Here is a 19,671-nt window from a genome sequence, read left to right as displayed (position 1 = left end):
TGTATAAAGTCCTGAATCTTTTTAAATGCAATTCTGAATGCCTGACAACACAAATCTTTTTGCTCTTTCAATTCATAGCCTAATTTTGAATTGTGCAAGTACTTCTACAAGCAAATTCTTATATGCTGACTTTCAAATTCATTAAACAGACTTCTCTTTACACTGTGAGAAGCACAAATAAGAAAAACTGTTTTACGTTCTCAACATAATTCACGTGTCTATTTCTTCCACACGTTTATCTCACCACTATACAGCCCCAACTATTTCCATTGCTTCTCAGGAGGATCTCTTTCCTTGCCTATAACCATTCTTGCCACCAATTCCATTTTCACTGTAGTTTTGGGGGACACTTTGACAAGTCTACATTTATATTATATTTAAGGACACAGTATACTAATGGCACAGTAACATTTTCAACTTTTATCCATCGTAAATATCGGAATTCCTTTCTGATTTAGGTAAGAATTTAAGTATGTCTGTGATGACATTAAGATTTTCTGCTGAACAATTATAGCTACATTAGAACCTAGACTGTATGTAGTTACAAATTATTTCATAAAATAATCTGTCATACATTACTCACTGGCAGCTTTGCATCTGGTATCATACTGCCAGGTCATTCAGCCTGGTCACATTTATCTCAAGGTCCTCACTGATTTTTCTAGCTTTAATTAACCTCAACATTCTGTTAGCTGAATATATTACTTCATTATTACCTTCCTCTTTGTAACTATCATTGAACATGTTGAACAAAGAGATCTCAATACACAGACATTAAGGAAATCTAGTATAGGCCCAAATTAGCACATCCAAAATTTTGCTTTATTGAAAACAAACATTATAAATGTCATAACTTGTTTTGGCTTTATTATAGTCAAGCAAAATGGAAAAATCAGTAACAACCATTTTAATTGAACCTTGCCTCAGTTTAGGCACTTTATAAAGAACGTCTAAAGAAAACTTTGACCAGGACACCACAGGACATCCAGTAACTTTCATGTTATTAGAGTTAACCCACAGACAGCACATAGCAAAATTGTGAATTTTCTTACCACTTTCTCCCTAGAACGTAGAACTCCCATTTTCCCAAAGCGTACGTGAAAAGGGGAACACTGAAGATTTCCATCTGGCTGACGTACAACAATTATATCTATACATCCTGACAATGTGGCTGGGTTTAGTCCCTTATAGAGCTCCTTCACAGTTACAAACACTTGCCCTGCTAACTGTCCAACGTAATTCATGGTTTGGACCTGAAAGGTAAAAGATAAATAAGATTTTGATCTCCACTTTGTATTTTAGAGACATTTGAGAGATAGACTACAGCAGCGGGGTATTCTCCTGTTTCACAATTTAACAACTTCACATAGAATCAGGATTTCTCACCTAATTTATTTACAGATGATGCATGTTTGTAGAGAGTTATTAAAAGACAAAAGCGAAAGAGACCTTTTAAGTCAGAGAATTGTAACAACTTTCAAAAGTTCATAAAATCAACTGCATTCAAATCCACTGTCAGACTTTTAGACTGCAGTTCATAAATGTCTCCAATTATCTCTGAAGACAAAAGCATTCATTTCAAAATAACATGTCCTCCTATAATTTATTGTGCCCTCAACATCAAATACACTTTTTCTCATGTATTTCTACAGGCTTTTAAGGACAGTGCAACTGAATGGTTTTAGGCAGATCTAATTTTCCACTACACTGAAGTCAAAGACTATTTTCCCCCCTTTAAAAGGATTTCTCCCATTAAAAAATTATTATAATGCACACGCAGAATAGATAAGCATTGAGGTTCAACAAGCAACCTTCAAACCAGTGTGTCTGAACTTCAGAGTGCTTCTTAATGCAACTTTACCATTCTTGTTTTAAAACAGCCTCTTAGTATCAGCAGGTTTATTAAAAATTAGGCATGTGTTGATGATTGAAGTGATTGGCTTTCCTCCCCCTGCTTCTGGATTTATTTAGTACTTAGCATTCAGTGTCCTGATTCTACTCCATTAAAGCTGTTTATGATCCATTAATATATTTAGTCCCCTGGACGGGACAGCATGCATACTTAGACATACTTAAAAGTTCAAAAAGCCTTTTAAGGGCTCTCAAAACATAAATTAATGTAAGCAGATACCTTCCTGAACAGTACAGATTCTAGGGACTTCCAATGTCTATTGTTTTAATTATTTTTCCAACACCTCTTGCAGATTCTAAAATACTGATTTCAGCAAAGTCCTTGTGCACTCAGTAAAAAGCATATGCCTCACATACAAGTTTTTGCTAGGCTTTACTACATCACCTGGACATCAATAAGAGACACTTGAAGGGTAGGAAATGCTAAAACTCCCACTGATGGTGATGAGAACAGAACTGAGCTCAGAGACAGTCACTTCACTGAGCAGCACAGCATGTGTTAACCAGCATCAGCTGCTACAGTACTCTTTCACCTGTGTTCTTTCATAACCAACAAAAAGATGTGAGAAATGCTGTAAAAATAGCTCCAATTTTTAACTGTGATTTATACTTAGAAACAAAAATCTATTAAAAGAATACAATGAAAGAATTACAATAAAAAAATGGAAAATTAGGAAATGCTATCATTAAGGCCAGTCTCTTCACGTGTAGCTGTTCTAATGAATTAATCATCACCTGTGTTTTCTTCCAAAAGCCTCTCCACCTAGAATGGACTGCAGCTTTGCTTTCTTCTGTTTCTATTGCAATACATGGGTATCAAGACACAAACCATGCTCTGAAGAAAGAATTATATACGTTCCTTTGGACTTTATGATAGTCATCACTACATTGCCTCTGAAAAGTGATGGTGGTCTCCCCACATGACAACTGGGGAGCTGAATTGCAAAAAGATTAAGATTCAAACTAGGCACTAACTTCAGAAACCAAAGAGACTTTTTTGAAGTATTTAGTATACAAGACATTAACTAATGAAAGAAAAATCCCTAAATACTGTTTGGAGAATCATTTCTGCAGAGCCCTCAATTCAAGCATCTAGAAAGTACCACCTACTGAAAAGTCAACACACAAAAACTTCATGGCAGAAAGAGCCATGATTATATTCAGTTCTTCAGCATTAAACTGGTATTGGCACTTCTGGGCTCCAACTATACATTAGGAACATGCCTCTCTCAATGCAAATCTAGTGCTGAATGGTTTCATAGGGAACTGCACTTGAAACTCATGCTGCACCCAATGCTCTGTCATGGAACAAGAGGTTGAAACTGACCTGTAGAGGTCACCTAGTCCAAAAAGTCTGCCTGAAGTGGGGTCAACTTGGACCAGGATGCCCACAACCCTGGTCCTGATGAGTTCTCAATGTCTTCAAGGATGGAGATTTCTCAGTCTTCCTGCACTCCTGTTATGTTTGCCAGTTCTCACAGCAAAAGTTTTCTTCCCAATATCTAAACTGAATTTCCCTTGTTGCAACTTGTGCCTGTGGCCTCTTGTGCTATTACTGTGCACCTCTAAAATTGCAGCTGTGTTTCCTCTATACACCCCAACAGCTAATTGAATACCCTAAAGACTGAATAAAATGAGCTCTCCCAGACTCTCCTTTTAAGTCATAAATTCTTAGCATCCTAATTGTCTTGGTGGCCACCATATGAACTCTTTAAAAAGCTGGCACCAGACAGACACAGAGTTAAGTTCAGAAGTGAGCCTCCAGCTTGACAAAGGTAAGCAAACTTTCAAAATTACCCCTCTGCTTTGGAAAACCACTTCATTTTCTACTGGGCATTTTTCTAACCTAAAGCACAATAAGAAACAATATTCTTATTAAGCAAAGATTAAAATTAAAGATTGCTACAATTAGACTCAAAATTACATGGTGTAGTTCACCCCAGTTAACACTTGGTCTGCTGAAGCAACAAAATTTCTAAGTGCAAAATTGCCACAACTTCCTTGGTGGGGAAGGAGTTGCTGGGACAGTACATAGACCTCGCTGTTTGGGAGAATTATGGGCAAACAATCCAAATATGAGGACTCACACATCCTCTTAACAAGTTACACCAGCAGGTCTCCTAAGCAGAAACTTTTGCAACTATTCTTGTTCACAACAGATCTTAGTCACACTGCCTGCCCTGTCTTAGGACACAGATTATTTTTATACTCATGAATTAAAATTAAGTTAGACACCATCCTCAAACTCTGAGGCCAACTGGCACAGCACAGCTTGCTTCCATACAGTGAAAAACTCTTATTCTTTAAAAATAAAGTGCCTCATTCTGTCAGCTGGTGATGGACACTGCTTTCAAGATAGCCTGAACCTGACCTGTGCAACAAAATCACTGCAGAATTAAAAGACAAACTGGAAGACTAATCACATGAAACCAGACAAAAATGGTTTTATATTTCAAACGTAGCAAACAAAAGATGCTGTAGTTAAAATGGGGGAGAGTTCAGAAATTGGACTCCAATGGATGCAGGCCCTTTATCCTAACTTTTATACATGCCAACCAAAGCTGAGAGTGGAGTCTGAAGTTTGTTAGTTTATACCCCGAATCTAAAGTCAGTCCATTCTATGTCAGTACTCCAGGAAACCGACATTCCTCAAACCCCAAAGAGATTGCATGTGGTTCTGGAGCAACATTTCACTCTGGCCACTCCAAGAAGTCTTTCACTTACTCACCAGACAGCAGCAACTTCAGCAGTAAACATGAGTTTACGTCATGGGTTAAACCCCTAGTGCCTTCCTGTTAATTATACTGACTTTAGTAAACCTTTTGTTCTTATACCATACTAGTGGACATAGAATACAATATTTTCTGATGCTGGAAAAATTCAAAATCCTCTTGATCTAATATTGCAGCAAGTGAGAACAGTCTGTACTGCTTCTGTCAGGATTTTCAAATGGCTTCAGTATTGTTCTTTGCCAGGAAGCACTCCACAGCTCTACATTATGCATCTACTGTGAAATTAAAAGTATTTTCTAGTATAATTTTTAATGTCAGTTTAACTATCATCACCTGCCAGATGGCTCGTAAAATGTCCAACTCTTTTGATTGTTAAAGACAGCAGTAATTTTTCAGAATTGATCATCCTGTGGAAAAATAAGTGAAAAATGAATAGCTAGGTGTTCTCTTATTACTTACGTGGTTTATTAACTTAGCAAAAATTGACCTAACAATATTAATTATTTAAAGTCTCACTCTACTGGATGCCACAGTAAGACCAAATGCACTATCATCCAGATAATCCACTTCTTTCATACGTGTACACTATGTCCTAATTCCACTGAAAAACCTAGTAATTGTACCCTTCGTGGCCCATTTTTTTCAGACCAGCTCTTCCCCACACCATTTCATCTTTCTTTACTATATTTTGTAAAATAAAATACTGAAAGTCATAGGAATTAAAAGGTTCCTTTTTTCCTTTCACAAGATTCAGTGTCTCTTCAGCCATCACAACACAACAAATAACACACCAGATATCCACACACATCTGAATTACTTTGGGATACAAGTGCTATTCAACATGCTCTAAAGACAGAAAGTTTTCAAAGAAAAAACCCCATGATTTAGGTAGCATGCTGTAAGAGTAACTAAAAACTGGAACACATTTCCTTCAGAAGACACAAAATCTCCAGTACAGAAAGTTCTGAAGACCAGTACAAACATCTGTTGGGACTGGTTTAGGAACAGGCAATTGTAATCTTTGGGACTGAGGCTGTCACTGTGCCTGAGTCCAAAGCAGTAAACCAAAGCATATCACATCACAGACCCAACCATTACAGTTTGGTCATCTATACTGAATCTATTTAAATTACAAAATCTGCTTTTGGTATATTTTAGTCACAGGCCAACAAGCACTCTCCCAACATTCCCAGGCACTGCTAATGAGATAAGATGGACTGGGGACTACTCCCATGGCCAGTTTAGAAGTAGTTGCCTTCTTTTAAAGGTTAAGAGAGCTTTGCAGAATAGACATGAACAGATGATGCTAGCTGGTCAGGCCACCAAGAATGGACTTTGGCACCATTTCATTCACTAGCAGAGATGTGACATATAGGTCCTTTTCAGTCCCTTTTCTATGGTTGTACAGTTATGACTCTGCAATGATTCTGTAGCCCATGAGAGGAAGATTTGCAGCAATGGCAAACATAACACAAACCAAATGCTTAGCACAAAGAAAAACAACACATACAGACACCTCCTTCGATTATGCTTTTAATACCTGATGCCATGATAAGACCCTGGTCCACGACTGAAGTGATGGGCATAAGCACAAAACAAATTGACTTTCCCAAGAACTTCTCCATACAACTTGTGAAATGGTGAAAGGGAGCCAAAAATCGATGGGCTCTGCTGCTGACACTGAAACTATGACGATTTTACAAACCTGATCCATCTGGTCTCCTGATCTGCCCTCAGCTTGTTTTGTATATGTAAGCTTGAGAGAGACCGGACTATATTTGGGAATCAGACTGTGGCCCCTTCAAGAGAATTACTCCTCATTTACAGAAAAGTAAATGACAATATTTCAGAGACTCATAGGTAAGTGCTTACTGCCACTCTTTTATTACATATCAAACATTTATTTTCTTGACTCTGAAGCAATTCAGTTTTGTTTGCAGTACTGAACACCAACTCCCTCTACAGCAACTAATGGAATTTTACTACCAATATATTCTTTACCATGAAAAACAGTATCAGAGGTTATGTTCCAAAAAAGATTTATGATAAAAATGTAGTGAAGGAAATACTTCAGATGAAGATTCCCTAGATGGATTTTTTTCAAAATTAGGCTTAGCCTTCATGTCTGTACCACAACCACAGTAATGATGACTTCTTAGCTGCAAAAGCACATAATAAATATCATTCTATTATTTTTAAGAGGTACTTCTGTTTATTAGTAAATTGTCAACACACTGTGAAGTCACTAATGTTGTGTGATAATCACATTCAAACCTCTTAATGTTCTAACTCATTTAAGGTTGAAAACTGGAAATCATTAAGAACTTCCAAAAGCCTTTTTCTTAACTCCCATATCAGTCCAAACCAAGGTCAACATCATGAATTCCTATCTCACTTTTCGGAGTCAATTACCAGTCAGAAACCCAAAGCTGTACATTTCTCAGAGCAAAATCAGAGCCTGGATTTACTTTCTTTAGAGAGGCAGTGAAAGCACTGCACAGGACTTTAGGAGACCTCAGTTTAGGTCCATGCTTTCCAACAAGATTCCCACACAGTCTTAGGGAAGTTACTAAGGCTTAGATCTTAGAGGATGTTTAACTCCCTCCCACTGGCTTCAAGCAGGGTCTATCACTGTGGCTATATCTCAACTGCAGCATGCCAAGCTCATCAGAGTGAGACACAGACAGCACTCTCCTTGCATATTCATTTTTCCTGGGAAAGAAAACCTGGACACATGACCCGGAAGGGAGCCAGAAGCAGACATGACCCTGATTTGGACAAATTGTTGAGGGAGAACTCCAGAGCACTCTGCTGAGCAGCGTGATTCTTGTTGTTATGTAAACAGGAAGGTAAATTCTGTCCAAACCCGATTATGTTCCCATTTTTTCCAGACTTCCCCACAGTCACAGCAGCATGGCACAGGCTGTATTCCTGCAGGTGATTTGACAATACATCTGGTCAGGCAGGAGATGGATGGAATTCACTTGCATGTCCCAAATCAGAAAGCAACATGCAGCGTGTAGCTGGCTCTACACCAGACTAAGAGTATTTTGCTTCCTGCCACATATATCTCCAGAAATATTTTAGGGTTGGGACTATTCTGGGCTTAATTCTATTAGGAACTGTTTGACTCCTATTCCAAGTTAGCCAGGACTAGTGCCAAAAACTATGACTTCTTATAATGGCCAGAGAGTCAAATGGATCAAATGTCAAACATCTTCCAAGCTGCCAGTCCCTCCCAGAACCCACCCACTCACAGCCACTCACCCATGAGGACTGTGACTATGAGATGATCATTCAATTGGTTCTGGTGTTGCACTACCTTTCAAACAGTTGAAACGTTACTTGGTCCAATACTTCATAAAGTCCCCATAAAGGACAGAATATTTTCTTGAGAGCAGCTGAAACCAAAAATTCAAACTGAAGACTCAAAACCTGCTTGTAATGAATCCTCATGTTCAAATGCAGAGAGAACTAGCATAGTCAGGGCTGGCACTCAAGAGTCTAAGAGAATTATTTCACAGCCAATTGAAGTGTACGACCATGGTCCTCACATCAACCTCCCCATCGTACATTCCTAACCTTCCCAAATCTTGCCCTTGTGTCAGCACCGAAAACTAACACCACTAAAGCCATACAAAAATAATTTCCAGCTGGATCAAAAGGATGGTCTGATTCACCACATAGCCATACAATTGGCTAGCATCAACTAAAGAGGAAAGCTGAGAAAGAGTTGGTGGTGGGTAGTACCAGGGACACCTGTTTTGGCATTTCAGACAATCTTGAAATCATACCTCAAGACCTGTCTCCTCCTTTCCCAGAGATCTCCTGGGAGACCTTCCACATTTCCCTTGATCTCTCTCTTCCTCAGTTTCCCAACTGTACAGTGCTTCCCTCCTCATGGAGACACTTTGAGGGAACATATACAAGGACTGACAACCCTTTGGACTGATGCTACATAAATAGGATCAAACTTTATAACAAATTGAAACATACAAACTGATGCCTGAAACTCAGAACTTTTGAAATCACTGGAGAATATATGGTAGACCATGTACAGTGCTGGCCCGTGCTACTGTTCTGATGTCAGAGGAGGAACGTAAGTCAGACTGGATGAATAGCAATAGCTCTACACTGTGCTGATGCCTCATGTGACTTGGCATCTTTTCTTTCAGTGGGATTGGAAAACAAATCTGTTTGTTAGGCTGTAACTTTAAATTTTCCAAGTTTAAAGTAAGCTCTTACTGTATTTCAGCTGGTTTTGACTATTGCTCTGTGTGTGTGTGTTAATAAACAAATGTGTGCACCTGCACATCCTCATGGATGGAAAAGGGCCAAAGACTAAAACTTGCCAAACTCTCTTACAAATAGACCACACTGCCTCAGATAACTAGATATTATCGGGTAGTCTATAATCCTGATTAATGAATTGGACTTATCAGAAAGTACCTAAAACCATCAGAAGCTTTCTTCATGGCTTTATGTTTATAATCATACCATAATTACGTTCAGGGTTTCCCATCTTATCTCCTTCACTGTCTCCCCACTTTTTCTCCAGTTCTGTTTGTGGAATTAGGCTCCTTTTACTCTAACATGAGTACAGCCATTTGAATTCTAACTGGGTGCACTGATGACAGCAACACCTTACCTATGTACACTAAACATTTGCAGGTACTTGTTTCCTAAAACAGCAGAGACACGGATAAAGCCACCCAGAAAATAAAATAAACAAACCACCCTAAAATACCCTCCAGACTGTGAACCAAATCAGAAGTCAACAGATCTACTGAGGTCAATGACTTTACATGTTAAAGGAGAAATGATCTGGTAGTTAGTCTAAAACATCAATGCTGAAATCCTGTTATTACTACAGGCCTCTACATAATTCCACTTTCTGACAGAGATAACAAAAACACTGCACAGTTTTGCCTCCTCCCCACTCTCCACAAGATACATTCCCTTTTACTTTCTCTTGCTGAAGGCAGAGAAGGCACAATGGAAAAACTAATAGCTGTTCTGAGGCAGGGGGAGAATCATATAAAAGAAACCCAAAATATCTGAAAGCTTATCTTCATATGTAGCAATTGCACTTCTGCCAGCCAGGCTCTGCTATGACACCAAATCTCTCTGGCCTGTTACCGCTTTCATTATTGCGTCCGAGGGAAGGCACTAGCGAAGCAGTGGTACCAATGCAGCAATCCGCATCAGCCGTTGCCAGCCAAAGGGAAGCAAAATTTTATCTCGTGTAAAAGGGGAAGTAGCGCACTGAAGGGCACAGGACTGCACCAGCTCACACAGCTCGGCAGGAGCCGGGGCCCCAGACCGACCCCTCCCCGCAGCTGCCCCGCGCTCGCACCTCCCTCTGAAGTTGAACTAGGAACGCCTCAGATTTCCCCTTTCCCTCTAACCCCCTGCACAAAGCGCTGTCAAGCCCAGAACGAACCCAAGAGCTCCCCCACTCACCGCCGCTCCCAACAGCCAGACACCCCGGCAAGGACAAGAGCTCCCTCCTTTCCTTCCTCCCTCCCCCCCCGCGGGGGCTGCCCGGACCCCCGATACCCACCTCTGCCTCCAGCCGCCTCCCCGCGGGCTCCGCTCGCCGCCGCCGCCGCCTTTGTGCGCGCCGCCCGCCGCCGCGAGAAGAGGCGCGGGGGGAACGCAGCTGGGCGGCCGGTGGTGCCGCCCCGGAGGAGGGGCCGTAGCACCCGGGGAGGGCGCGGCGGGCGGGGAGAGGGCCCGGAGCCGGCCCCTGCCTGACCCTCTTCGGCCAGCGGCCCCGCGGGGAGGCCCGGGCAGCCCCCGCCCCACCGGGACCGAGGGCCGGACCCCGGCGGCGGGGCGGCGGTTGGGCACCTCGCGCGGCGGCCGTTGGTGGCGGTGCTGCGTCAGCGCGGGGCGGCGGCGCGCTGAGGGGACCGGCGGGTTGCTTCGGCAGCTCAGGGGAGTATTGTTTTCTTATTTAAGCCATTACCTCAACCTCGAAGTGATAATCGCAGAAAAAAACTTTTTTTTTTTTTTTTTTTTTTATACCAGCTCATTTCAGTCGATGTCAATAATGTTTAACAAAGGAGGGCATCTCCCCTCGGGTTTGTAGGCGGGAAAGCCAGAGCGCGGAGAAGAGACGCGTTCAGCCCGGGCGGGTGGGCAGGTCCCTGCGAGGCACCGGGTTCCCGGAGCACAGCACTCGTGCCCATAGGAAGCGCTTCTTTCAGTGTCATACGCTTAATCGCTGTAAATAAATGCGATGGAATAGGTTTTCCACCCGATCGATAGAAGCTCTCTTCCATTTAAGCCATAGTACAACCTTTAACACTGAGTGCCTTAGGCAGAGATGGGGAAGTGGATGTCCGTGATAAAAATTAACTGACACACGAACCTTCCAGGATTTTTTCAAGTCTGTTCACAGAAGGCAGAAGAGGGTGGTGCCAAATGCAAGACAAATGAGCAGGAAACAGAGTAATGTGAAAAAAAGGACAAAGAATATACACACACACAACAACAACAAAAAAAAAGGGATCAAATTTCATCAGCTGAAGAAGAATTTTAGAGCTGGATTTTGTGCATCTACATGTTCTAGTCCCCAAAATGTACACTCAGCTGAAGCCTGGAAAGCCTACCCTGTCAAGTAACTTGGCACTTAAGCCTTCTCTTTTCTGTTAACTTTCTAGATATACTGTAAAACAATCTAAATGCAATCTCCTCTAGATCATCACCTGATCGTAATCGTTCAGACTGTTTTTCTCCAGCACATCTTCCTTCTCTGGTTCTGTTATCTCTGTCCCCATGTTGGCTAGTCGGTATAGCACAGAACTACAACAGAACCGCTGGGTGACAGAGCCTGCTGCACGCTCACAGACTCGAATCCCTGCTTCTTGTTCTCCTCCATTCCCAGTTACACAGCTACACCAATGAGTTCACCTCGATTTTAGAATAAAAAAGTCAGTGAAGAAAGTTTCTGCCCAGGCACAACAAACAAGGGTGTTGACTTAATCCCAACATGAAAACAATATGCAACTGAGCCCAGAAATACCTACAGGTTTGTTTCCCAGGCATATTGTATCTAATCCCTTGTCAGTGGGCAGTCAGCAGACAGTGAGACACACTGGTAAATAATCCAATCCCTGATGTAAATACAAGAAGTTGCGTCTGTGCTGGCTGTGGATCCTGACCAGTGCTCTGCCCACCACATTCCTGTGGAATACGATCCTGTACTGTGTTCCGTCGAAGGGGGTGGTATCCTCCAGTCATCACCGTTCAGGACTCTTCTTGTTCCACCATGGTCTTTCACTACTATACTAAAATAAAAAGATGATCATAACACACTGAATCAAAACTATGGTCTTCCCACAGCCTCAACAATACCCATCCTTCTCTGCTTCTTTCAGAAGTCCAGAAGCTAGAGCCTCAGCTTTGAAAGTACTGTATTGTGTTTCATTATTCTTCATATCCAACCATCTGCTGCTTGACATAACCCACAAAATAATGCCCTACATTTTCAGTGGTTCCATGTGCAAGATCATATTTTCTCTTCCTATGGAGCAGTGTAAATATAGCCATGATATACACAAGATGCTGTGGAAAGTGCCAAATGCTGGCACAGCAACAGTAAGCTTCCATTAACAGCAGGGCACCATCTCCGTCCTGTGCTTTTTTACTCTGTTCTTACTGATGGTGTGACCATGGTGCAGGGCAGTGTTCCTCAGATTACTTCTCTGGAACAGCCTCTGGCAACTGATTCTGAAATCCTTGCTTATCTTGTGCTGCACCTCACCTCATAACTATTATCACCAGTTACGTCTATATGAAGGATCAAGCACTAGTACATAATCATCCATACACCCAAGCCTTAGTGTGGTTGTGGCTGTGGTTTTGGCTCAGCCCAGTGCAGAGTTTGGAGGACAGCATGGTCAGGGACAGTTCCTAAAATGTAATCTGGAGTTACCCACAAAACTATATGGCCAAGGGGATACGGTCAGGAGGCATACTCGACCCTTTCAAGAGAATAGTTCCTGGCAGTGTCATTTCCAAAACACACTCAGGAATGATGAAGTTCTGAACTATTACCATTTTCTTCCTGTAGCATTTCTCCCCTTGACAGGTTTCTTTCTGGAGGCATTGTGTCGGGCAACACAAGTTTGTTTCTCAAGGTTTGAATTAAAACTGTCCACAAACTTTTGAAGGACTTCCTCATGAAAGTTTTTCTTTCCACTCCTTTGCTGGTCTGTTATATCCATCCATTATTACCTAAATCTTGATTCCTGCCCCAAAGAGCTTATAGTTTACAGATTTACTCTGTGTTTGTACAGTTCTGGAACAGTGGAGTTCTCGCCTATGATCTGGACTCATAGTTACTATGAAAATACAAGTAAGAAAAAAGTTGAGCTGTGTAATCTTCTGTGAATTAATAAAAGTGGGTTAAAAAAAAGAGGTTTACAAGCACAGAAGAGTTTAATAAAACTCAAGAACATATTCCTAGAGAGCATTACATAAGATCATGTGGGGCGGGGGGGGGGGGGGGGGGAAAGGAGCCTTCAGTTCTAGCTTGGGACACTAGATTTTCCTGGCAAGTATGTTGCCAGTGAGCAAAATAACCACTCAAACCAAAATGTTCATTATTTAATGCATTATCAGTAATGTCTGGCATTTCCCCCACTAAAACTGGAGTTCATGTTCAGGCACTTAGTACCTGGGTTATGAATGACTGCAATTGTTAATGCATGCACACTGTGCATGTGAAAATTATTCAGCAAAAAGAAAAGTTGAGCTTTTAGCTTTTAATTTATAATGAACTCATAAGCAAAGGTGGCTCTTAAGTCTGGTGCTGACATTCTCTGTATTAGTATTAAACTCAGAGCAGCTCAGGCAATATAAACTACAAGTTGATCTAGTTTTATTCCAGTGTAAACATCAGAAAGTAGCTGGACTCTGATTCTGTAATTACCTGATTAAATGTCCCACCATCTTAACAAAGGAATAGTTCTCCTAACATAAGTAGGAATCTTTATACAATACTTACGGTTACCTGTGACAATCTACTGAATTCTCTGTCTGGTTCACATTAATTTTTCCCTTTCTTTTTCTTTTCCCTTCAGGTCTAGTTATCCAATGCTTCATTTTGTCCTTCATTTGAAGGCACAATAGTGCTGGCTATTGTAGCATCTAAATCCTGTCATTTAATCTGCTTCTTACTGCTTGATTTATTTGAGATTTTTTTTTAAAAAGTGTGAGTAGATGTTACATAGTTGCAGTCATTTCTAAAACGTTTGCCCCCCCCATGATTTTAACATCTTGACAATTCTGTCTGTCCTGCTGGTTTTGCTTTGTCTCTGTTCCTGAGATCAGCTGTTCCTGCTGTTTCAGAATCGGGTGCTTGAAGATCTGAGTAGTAAACAACTTTGAAAAGAGAAAGAATGCCATCCTTGTCCAACATAAAGCCATACAGGACAGACTTTATTCCATATGAAACCATCTTGCTTTTGGCAGTGTGTTCAATCTGTCGCATTTAGGCAGATGCCTCTGGCCTGCACCAGCCATCAAGTCTTCCCCCCCTGAGCTCCTTGCACTTTGCCAACTTCAGCTTTTGCGTTTTGCTTTCCATATGGTCACAGTTCCCGAGTATTGTAATTGTCTGCTGACACACACACACTAGCCAATACACTTCTGACATCATTTCTTATCTTCCTTCTTTGGCCTCTCTGTTAACAGGTGAGATGATGACGTCATCCTCAGGAGGACTGTGATGTCATCAGAAGTACTATAAAGTTTAAGTCATCAATGAGGCAGGGGAGTGACAGGTGAGAAGAGAAACTGAGAGGATTCTTTTATAAAATGATCAAATGTAGGATTGAAATTTTCCAGGAACTCTTGCAGCTGGAATTAGAGGCAGGATAGGAGGCAGTGGTCATGTGCCAAAATGCTCATCTGTAACATGAACATGCTTATCAGCTCCCATGCCATCAGCACTTGCATTACATAACCAAACTTGATTTTGAACCAAGTACTTTTGGACTTGGTTTTGTGACAGATACACTGTTTCCCCCCGCTCACTGAAAATATAGTCTCTGAAAGGGGATCTGTAGCTGACGAACTACTCGACAAGTTTTTTTTATATTCTTAAAATATAACAAGTCTTGATGATGATGGTTCTCCAAAGAGCCTTTATTTTTTCCTCTAGATCCACATCCAGCCTTACAAAATCAAGAAAACCTCAATGCTTCCTTTATATCTTAGCAACTCTTTCCACAGTCAGAACTCAGTTCTCTGCTACAAAATACTTGGCTACTGAGAAACAGAGGCATCTATTGACTGCTATGATCCAAACAAGGCCAAAGCAAAATAATGTAGGAATATTTAAATTAGGAACAAGAGAGGCTAAATATATCAGCCCTGCTGGAGGTCTACTTGAACCAGTCCAATCTCATCGGAAAGTAATTTAGCTCCAAATCTGTAAATAACCAAGCTTGAGCTCTCTAAATAAGCTTAGAAAATCTCGAGACCTGATAAAGCAAAGCAATCAGTGTATGAGATTAAGGATGTAACTGAAACCATCAACGTGTTCTTTTTTCAGCCAAAGCCCGGAATTCCTGCACAGGCGTGTTCAAACACAGACCTGTACTCTGCTCAGGCAAAATACATATTGATGCTTAAATGCACACACATATAAAAATGAGAGATTGTACTCAACTCCGTGGAAAACCCCTCCATCCTGTTTTGGACTGAAATGCTTTCCAGCCCAAAACATAGCTTTTCATCAGTCCAGTAAATCTATGCATGACCAGCAAAGCTTTTTCCCAGAATACTGTTTTCAGAGCACAGCAAATCAAAAGCAAGACAATCAGTATTATTTGTTTAGAACAAAATAGTACAAAATACACTTTGAGAACTTCAAACAAAGCTGTTCTACTTCCCACGGTATAATCTTTTCTTTATTATTCCTGCAACCTTTGCAAACTAAAATAGCAATTTTAATCCTGAAGAGGCAAATATACTTGGAAACCAACTCCTTCTGTTGAGACAATTGTTGCTTTCCTCTTAGCCTCATGTCTGAAATTTCTACATCAGACTGCCTACCGATATTGAATTACCCTCACAAACAGGTTCTGAAAGTTATTGCTTGGGGGTTGCAAAGTAGCACATCTCGATTAGTTCACTGTACTGTTACCTCCTTGCTATGCAAACTAGTCCCTCCTTCCTGTAGCTAGAAAAGATGTAACAGCTATAGCCAACTTAAGATAATAGGAAGATAAAGAAATATTTTGTATAAAGCTTTTTCTTATGGTAGTCTCAACATGAAGTGCTAGTAGATCTCAGCTTGAAGTTCATTCTGTAACTCCACTGAGAGAGTGAAGCATCTAAAATCAGTTTTATAATAAAAGTAACAATATTTGGTGCTTTTCACGGTGACAGAAAAATTCTTCACTTTTGTGCAGACCAGGATACAAAAGTGTTTTTTCTGTGTGTGGCTCCTGGCGAATGAAGGGTCACTCTGTCCCTTGCTTGTAGTTACAAGAAGCAGGTTTACTTGGCTTTGAAGTCAGAAAATTCTGCTCTATGTCAGGTACTGTCATTGATTTAGGCTGTCATATAAAATGAATGGAAAGGGGTTTAATCTCCCCTCAAGAAAGAGGCAGATGGAGGATTGTGAGGAGGCTGTCAGGAAGAGGGGTAGACCCTGGTTGCTTTCTTTCCCACCAGTGAACTGATGGGGGAGGCATCTGCAATCTTTGCCCAAAATTTCCCCCTCTTCAGCCCTGTTTTACTAATTTTCCGAAAAAAAAGATAATTCAAATCCTTGCTACATTTTTTTTTTTTTCTCTCACTAACACTCAACTTTCATGAATATTTGAAGTGGTAGAATGCAACCAAGTTAGGGCATTTTTTTAAACATCTCTGTGTATCATTTAAAAGGGCACTTTTCCATTTTTCCCAATTCAGCCTGTGCAGTAGGTGTGGATCCTGTGCCTCTGCCTGAAGGATGCCTGCTTTCCCTCCCAAGGCTTTCTGTAATGGTGAGACAGGTATAAGGGTTCAAGACCTTTGGCCCTCAGGTCTTTCCACTCTGTCTTCTCATTTATTCTCGTGTGCCATGCTGTGAGGACACTTTAATATGGCAGCACGGATTTCAGATCTCTCTGATCTTTAACCTCTAGGCTCAGTATCGTGATTCAGGGGGAGGGTGAGATATTGTTTTTGGGATAACCTGTCTCAGAGTCATTTTCTTTACAATTCCATTCTTGGGGATTTTAGTGATTACAGTTTATGCCAAGGACTGGGCTGGTTCTAGACTTAAAGTACAGTTGTGATGATTTCTCCAGGCAAAATTTGAGCTGTATGGGACAATGATAATGTTTAAAAATATATTTGGCTTTAGCAAATGATCTTTTCAGTCTTGCCTGCTGTCAGAGCTGACTTAATCTTACTGTTATGGGCTGATTTGGTCTCAAAAATATGTTGTTACTGATAAAGTTAGTGGTCAAGATTGTGTTGAAATCCTAGAAACAAGTTGAGGCACAGAATTAAATCCTGCATATTCAGTCACAGGACAATAAGTTCTCTTTAATTACTTGCATCAAGCCTGAGCAAAAAATCAGTAAATGTGATTGTTTACGACAGTCGTTCTTATTTAAGCAGTTCACTCTCCTGGTTTAGACTGAGAACTTGTATAAAACTGGTACTTCCAAGTCAGGTATGTTAAATCAGGAACATTGTCATTTATTTCAGTTTCGTAACTGCTATCTTTCTTTACATCTTCTGTAAGGATATGCATATCTATATGACATTATTTGAGGAACTGGCTTCATTTCTATGATTTCTACATGTGGAGTGCTAATAAAATTATTAGATGTGATTGGCTTTGCAAAATCATTAAAATTCATGTTCAGATTTCTGTGAGCAGGAGAGGTATCCCGGGTAACTCAGTAGTAAATCCTTCCCTCAGAATATTCTTGGTGTCAAAATGGTCTCTCCAGAAGTGTTATAGCACTACAATCCCTGAATATAGTAGTGAATGTTATTTTAGAACTGCAATTAAACAGCATTTCATCTCCATCAGTCTAAAAATAATTATTTGGAAAGCTAAACTTAGTTTTGCTGTGACAAAGAGTATATCAGCCAATTTGGAATTGGAAATTTAAGTATTTAATGGAGGAACTACACTCTGTGGATTGAAAGGAAGTATTTCCTTTTTCTGATTCTTGTAGTTGTGTTGAAAGCTGAGGAAAAATTATAACTTTACCCTAACAGAAGGGTTTGGTATTCAAATATTAATATTTGAACAAAGACTCTGAAATATAAAAGTTTTGAAGTATAAAATGCACAAAAGTTTTTGCAAGTGAAACACCTGTCTTAAAGGGGGGGTTATTATGGCTGTCTGGCTGGAAAGAATGATGTATTTGAATGGCTCTTAGAAGGCAATGATCCATTGTAAGGAAATCAAATTCAATATTCACCTGAGGAAGTTGAAACAATTTTAATCAGTCCAGTATTAAATTACTGTAAATGAACGTGTTAATCAAATCTACCAGCCCTGCATATCTCTAGATCCTGCCCTTACATAAAAGCCACTGAGGATCAACTCTGTGTCCATGTATTTCTGTTCACAATTTGAAAAAGCTTACAAGCATTTGCATATACATACACAATTTTTTTTAAACTCATGTTTCAGCGTTATCTTGAGAAAATGGCTGCACTGAAGAATTAACACAGTGAAAATCATTTATCCCTGTTTCATAAATTTGGCAGAGATGTTTCTTAAAACAAGCATTTTGCATAAATCTATGGAAATCATTTACTTCAGTGAAATTAGTGGAATCCATTTCATTAGGTCTAGCGTATTCGGGGGTAGAAAACCTTTGTTCTGACAGTCTGTATGCTTTACATATTCTGTTATGCAAATCTGAGAATTCATCACTTTGCTTCATTCCTGCTACCCTCATTACAGTTTACTGCACAGTTTATCTGCTGTAGACAAATCTACATACCATGAACACTCTCTCAAACCTAGCAGCTTCTGCCCACAAAAGCAACATAAGCTTGTTTTACTATTATTTGCATGTCAGTGACATTGTGTTCCGCGTATCATGCTCAAAGAGAATTCCCATCACAGTGAGTTTAGAGTCTGAAAAGTATCAGGCCACACAAAGCAACATAATCCCATTCAAGCCAGTGAACTCTGTATTATAAAAGCAAAGGATCTTGCTCATTGTCTCAAACAGGTGGAAATTTTTTTAAAAAAAGCAAGACTAGGAACGGGCAAGCAGATAGTGTTTTGTATCAAGCTCTGCCATAGTACAAGAAGAGACAAAGGCCTGGGCAGAAAATACAGAAAATTATTCTATTTAATAGAATAAAAATCAAAGTCATACCCACAGGTAGCTCAGAGTCATGTCAAGGTACATGGCTGCTTCTGATCTGAACTCTTCGAACACCCTGTTTTTCCCCATGCCCACCCCCACACAGCAATTTGGACACAAACAAAAAAGCCTCCCTGTGCAGTCATCCTGGTGATATCAGATGCCCCTCCCCTGCCGCCCTAGGTGACAGCCCAGCTCATTCACCCCGCATGTTTTGCATGTTGCCTGCATGGGGTTGGGATCATGCTTATTGCTCATCTACCTTGTCCAGGTCAGAAGTAATTTATCCTGTGTAATTCTACTTCCTGTGGCAGATTCCATTTGATATGGGTTCCCCACTTTCTGTTTCAGACTGCTAAGGTGTCTGTACAGACATAGGCACAGCTTAGCGCGAACATGTCTTTTGTCTGCAACATCTTCGGGATTTTTTTTATCATTAGTGGTTTGCTAGTTTTCCATGATCTTCCTTTTGTGTAGCATGATTTAAATATAGCGCATCCACATTACAAAATTATTCCTTCTCTTCTTCATGCATTTCTGTACTACATTATGAGAAATCTAGGACAAACAATGTAATAATGATATATAAAAACAAATTCAAAATTTTGCCCAAATAAAACATAACCAGATTCTTCTTAAAGTATAATCTTACTGCAAGAATGAATTATCCTCAGTTC

At 40.4% G+C, this 19,671-nt stretch overlaps 1 protein-coding gene across 3 annotated transcripts in view; it reads right to left on the bottom strand.

The window, feature by feature from the left end:
- Positions 1-19,032, bottom strand: part of LPIN1 (lipin 1) — a 56,641-nt gene extending 37,609 nt beyond the window's left edge. For 2 of the 3 annotated variants that reach the window (XM_042803507.1, XM_042803508.1), the window contains exons 1-2: positions 19,007-19,032; positions 1,053-1,253 (exon numbers count right to left, since the gene is read on the bottom strand). In XM_042803507.1, the coding sequence (XP_042659441.1) occupies positions 1,053-1,253; positions 19,007-19,027 (222 nt within the window). In that variant the 5' untranslated portion in view covers positions 19,028-19,032. Of the gene's footprint in view, positions 1-1,052; positions 1,254-10,206; positions 10,473-19,006 lie in introns of those variants that run through there. The other variant, XM_042803506.1, reaches the window with a different exon arrangement.
- Positions 19,033-19,671: the final 639 nt, after the last annotated feature.

This window comes from Tyto alba, unplaced genomic scaffold (genome assembly GCF_018691265.1).
Source record: "Tyto alba isolate M040663 unplaced genomic scaffold, T.alba_DEE_v4.0 Super-Scaffold_40, whole genome shotgun sequence".
NCBI classification, from domain to species: Eukaryota; Metazoa; Chordata; class Aves; order Strigiformes; family Tytonidae; genus Tyto; species Tyto alba.
Note: the sequence above shows the minus strand (reverse complement) of the source record. Positions and strands in the feature narration are given on the sequence as shown.